The 4,610-nt window shown below is 41.7% G+C and overlaps 1 protein-coding gene across 1 annotated transcript in view; it reads left to right on the forward strand.

Annotated features, from left to right (window-relative positions):
• Positions 1 to 227: 227 nt before the first annotated feature.
• The window catches only part of HYDIN (HYDIN, axonemal central pair apparatus protein), a 299,281-nt gene continuing 294,898 nt past the window's right edge, over positions 228 to 4,610 (forward strand). The window contains exons 1-2 of the mRNA XM_012641507.1: positions 228 to 374; positions 2,997 to 3,131. Of these exons, the coding sequence (XP_012496961.1) occupies positions 228 to 374; positions 2,997 to 3,131 (282 nt within the window). The remainder of the gene's footprint in view (positions 375 to 2,996; positions 3,132 to 4,610) is intronic.

The following is a 4,610-nucleotide window of genomic DNA, read 5'->3' on the forward strand; positions in this document are numbered from 1 at the left end:
TCTACTATTAATGTTCTTATTAGCCTATTTTTTAAAAAACTGAGGACAAAATTTCTATTTTCTTTTATATTAAAGAAGTTGATGACAATAATCTCACTAATTATAACTATTAATGTTTATAATGATTATCCATTTTTGAGTGTTTTTCATGTTCTTAGTTTTAATATCCACAGGTCTATGTAGTATTTTCTCATCTTCCCCAGTCATTTTTGCCACTATGTGACTATATGAATAATTTACTCTTTCAACTGCAGTTTTCATCAATTGACCTGGATCAGGCATTATTCCAGCCCTTTCCATCAGAAATTATATTTCAGAACTACACCCCCTGTGAAGTCTATGAAGTTCCACTGGTGTTAAGGAACACTGACAAAGTAAGTATGGTCCCTGGGGTAGGTGAACTTTTCCAGGATATATGAGAAAGGGGTTAAGTAAAATGGGATCTTATAGGATCTTAGGTAAGTTCTTTAATTTGATAGACTTAGGAAAATAGTATGAAAACACGCCCTTTGATTGTCAGCATGATGAAGACCATGTCTATCTGTTGCTATATGTTCAGTCCTAGTATAGTGCCCAACAAAGGGTGAATTCCCAACATGTGCACTAAATTTTTGTTGAATAAAGGGTTAACTAGATGAATGGCATGTAGTTCTCGTGTATGACAAATTGGGCTAGGTTTTCTTTTAAGACTACTAATCTTTGTGTACTCTTCATTAGAGACACCATTTCCCCAATTCACAATATAAACTCTACTCATATGAATTGCAATTGTTGAGCATTTATATTTATAGTATGCAATGCATTTATATTCTGCAAATTGTGCCTTTAAAAAAACCCTACTTTTCTAAAAGATGTAAATAGATCCCTTTCCCCCTTTTCTGTTTTCACTTTTCTATATCAGATAGCCTTCAGATTTTGCCTGCAGCTAGTTTGGGAAGGCCTCTCTTGCTGTCCAAATTTTATCTCTTTGTGGTTCCAACTGAGGATTTCTTCTTTAGCCTTATGCCTTTTTCTTCAGAGATAAATTAGAGGTTTATTTCAAGAAAAGGTATTAAATGCCTGAGGATTTCCTTGACATCTAACAATAATGAAAGAAAGAATTATGCAGAAGGTCAGCATGCAGCACACTTAAGTGTGAAAAGTAATCAGATGGGAGGAAGGTGTTTGAGAGATGCTAAACTTTAGGTGTAAAGACAAGTAGAAATACCTACAGAAGTCTGAGAGTGTGGAGACAATTCTAGCTATAAGAAAAAAGAGAGAATAACTGAAGACTATGCAAGAATCCAAAGCAAATGGGAAGACTTGCAGTTATATTTGATACAGTAGCTCATTAAAGGAATCAGTGGTGCCTTTCAGAGATCAATGGGGTGATTTAGTGATAGCAAAGTCAGACTCTGGAGAAAATGGTCTATTTAGTTCTTTGCTGCAGTAGTGTTAGCAAGAGAAGCTCATGGGACAGAAGCTAAAGGGGTAGGCAAAGACATAAAGTGTAACCATAATGTTTGTACCCTCATAATACCCTGAAATAAAGAAAAAAAGAAGAAAAGGAACCCGAGATACACAGGTTTATGTTCCTAGAGCTCAAGAAGAGGTACATCACATAGACATTAGGACTCTTTCTTTTCATGTCTTTTCTGCCAACCCATTCGATTTTCCCTTCCAATTCCTTTTTCCCTTTCTCTATTATTTTGACTGTTTCCCAGGTATTTTTTGGCTATTAAAGGCAGAGAGAAGCTAGTCCAGAAAGGGCCCTTTGGCCACCCCTCCCTGACCCCAAACAAGAAATTATTATCAGTGGGTATAGATGAACAACTCAAGGGTAAAGGGCAAGTGTATGTTTTGTCTGCCAAAGGACACTCAGTTCTCATAGATAGCCCAAATCTCTCGGTAAGTTGCAGCCAGAATTCTGGCCCTGTGGAAAGAAGGTTCCCATCTAGGGAATGTCCAGCTGCCAACAAGCAGACAGCTTTCTGCAGGCCAGGCAGGCTTGTCTTCGGGTCAGTTACTCCAGGACCCTCATGTGAGGTGGCTAATGTAAACCCGCTTCTCTGCTTCCTTAGTTCATGGTCTCATAAGGGACCACCAGGAGAGATGTGGGGCACGGAGGAATGATTTCTGTGCCATTCTCCTTTTATTTGCTTCCTCACTGGCATGGAATGTAAAAGACAGGGCATGTTTGGTCGTTATTTTTTTGTTTCTCTCACATACGCAGGGTGAGGGTAAGCCATGGACACTCCATAAGCCACAACATGATTCTACTTGGGGTACAATTATAAGAACCCAGACTCTAGTCAGGCTAGTCTGGGTTCAGATTCCAGAGGAGAAATAAGCCTTTAACAGAATGGAATCGTTTGGAGCTACTGAGGCTGGCCTGGGGGAGATCCCACTGCACTTTCTGTTCTTGCTCCATCGTGTGTTTACTCATTACAATCCCATAGAGAGGCAGGGTGGAGTCAGGCTGGGACTTGACTCCCAGCACCCCTGCCTGGTGGAGCTATACCACTTTGGGCTGGGAGCTATAATGAAGCTCAGAGGTGACTGTGAGGATGAAGTGGCACATCATATGCAGGACGCAGCCTGTAGAAGGAGTGCAGTCAGTGCGGTTTCTTCTCCCAGAGCAGTTCTCAGATGTCGGGGAATCCAGCTTAACTCCACTATGCAGGTAGGGTTTTAGCTGATTAAGCAGTTAGCCTTTGAAGATAGTCACATTTAAATAATAAAATGAACAAAGACTTGCAATGATAATAAAAATGAGTAATAATACTAATGCTAATAAAAATTAAAGTTAAAATGTATTGAACGCTTACTTTGTATGGGATAAAGGTGGGTACTATTACCTCCCTTTATAGTTGAGAAACTGAAGTTCAGACTTGACCAAGGTCACATGTCTAGTAAGCAGTTGATGGAGATGTTGGTCTGTGTTTAACTCCAAGGCCTGTGCTTTTTCTTCCGCTTTTTCACACGCGCAGTGTCCATCATGTGTGTTTTTCCTGCAGATTCCAAGGATGGTGAAAGTTGTTGAGGAAAGTTCACCGTACTTTAAAGTAATCAGCCCCAAAGATACTGGCCACAAAGTGGCTCCAGGAGTGCCATCCATATTTCGAATCCTCTTCATGCCGGAGGAGAACAAGGTAATAGCAGCAATGGCAAGAAAATGGTTAAACACTTGTCACTAACACTTGTCACTAACAGTTTGCAATGCAATTTTGAACGTTCACAGAAGTGTTGATGTTGGTGGTGGTGGTAGTATTGATGTTGTTGGAGGTGGGTGGGTGTTGATATGGTGGTATAGATGGTGGTAATATTGTTGTCATTGATGGCGGTGTAGGTGGCGATGGTGGTGAAACGAGTGTTAAGGGTGGATGAGAGAAGGGGACGGTACACCACTGGGAGTAAGGAGAGAATTGTCAAACAGTGCTGAGGGCTTATAGGAGCTGTAAGTAGCCAAGGTGTAAGGAAGGATAATCCTGCAGGAGATGCCCCCACCCCACCCCCTACCCCAGTATGTTCATATTTGAGTATACAGCTAGAGGGACAGCAAAAGGAAAAGGTGTAGTTCGGATGCAGTGAGCTGAGACAAAAGATAAAGATTGTGGCTTCTGGGAAGTTTGGGGCCCTAGCTGGTTTCAACTTTCTTCCCCAGATTCTAACTAGTTTGGGAAAGAGACCCAAGACCCAAATATTGACCACAGTATCAGCCTCATCAATGGCAGAGAATGTGGCCGGGACCTGAGGCCCAGATGGGGTCTCCTGCTCCCCAGTGACTGGTAGATAACTGGCCCTTGATAAAGGGCTGAACTAACCTACAGGCCCACCTGAGCTCAAGCAAAGCAGCCACTACTGAGAGCAGAGACCGACCTGGTCTGCTTGCCCCCGTCTGCACACAGGCAGGCTGGGAAGAGGCTGCATTCAGAAGGAAGAGGCCATTTTCCTGCAGCACCACCACAGCTATGGGGAATCTGGCCCATTCTCAGACTGTCCTCAGTCATAGAAATTCTAGTTGCTCCCACGATGGAAGGAGCATGTAAGGGGACTAAAGGTGGAGCCTTCTTCCCAGCCCTTCTGCAGGGGACAGAATTGTTGGTCAGGTTTTCTTCTTTTTGGGCCTAAGTGGGGACTTGTCAAAAGGAGGAAAGAGTTTTACCAGCATGATTGAAGCAGTGAGGACAGAGAACAAGACTTAAATAGGCATAACAAAATGTAGGCTGTATATAATGTTAATAGCACATGTGCTTATCTGTGCTGCACCATTACAGCTGGAATCAGAGTACTGAGAAGTCAGCCACACTAGCTCTGGGTCCCTGCTTCTCTACCACTAATACTTACTAGCTGCTGTTAAGGCCATTCTCAGTATTCCTGCTACCATTGCTATTGTTCCTACTTTTCTGGACATCAGGGATGGAGAATTTAATGTGATCTGTTAAGCATGTACTCACTGTAGTGAGTGGCTAAAAATTCCATTATGATAATACTGCTGTTGTTGTTTTGCCACTTTGTAGTATTATTATTTATATCTTGGGTTGTGTTTATGGATTTGTAATTTTGTTTGAGGTATATAAAGATAAATAACTTCAAATGCAGGGATTTTTGTTATATATTGTTGAATTCCT

Source organism: Propithecus coquereli, unplaced genomic scaffold (genome assembly GCF_000956105.1).
Source record: "Propithecus coquereli isolate 6110/MARCELLA unplaced genomic scaffold, Pcoq_1.0 Scaffold165, whole genome shotgun sequence".
NCBI classification, from domain to species: Eukaryota; Metazoa; Chordata; class Mammalia; order Primates; family Indriidae; genus Propithecus; species Propithecus coquereli.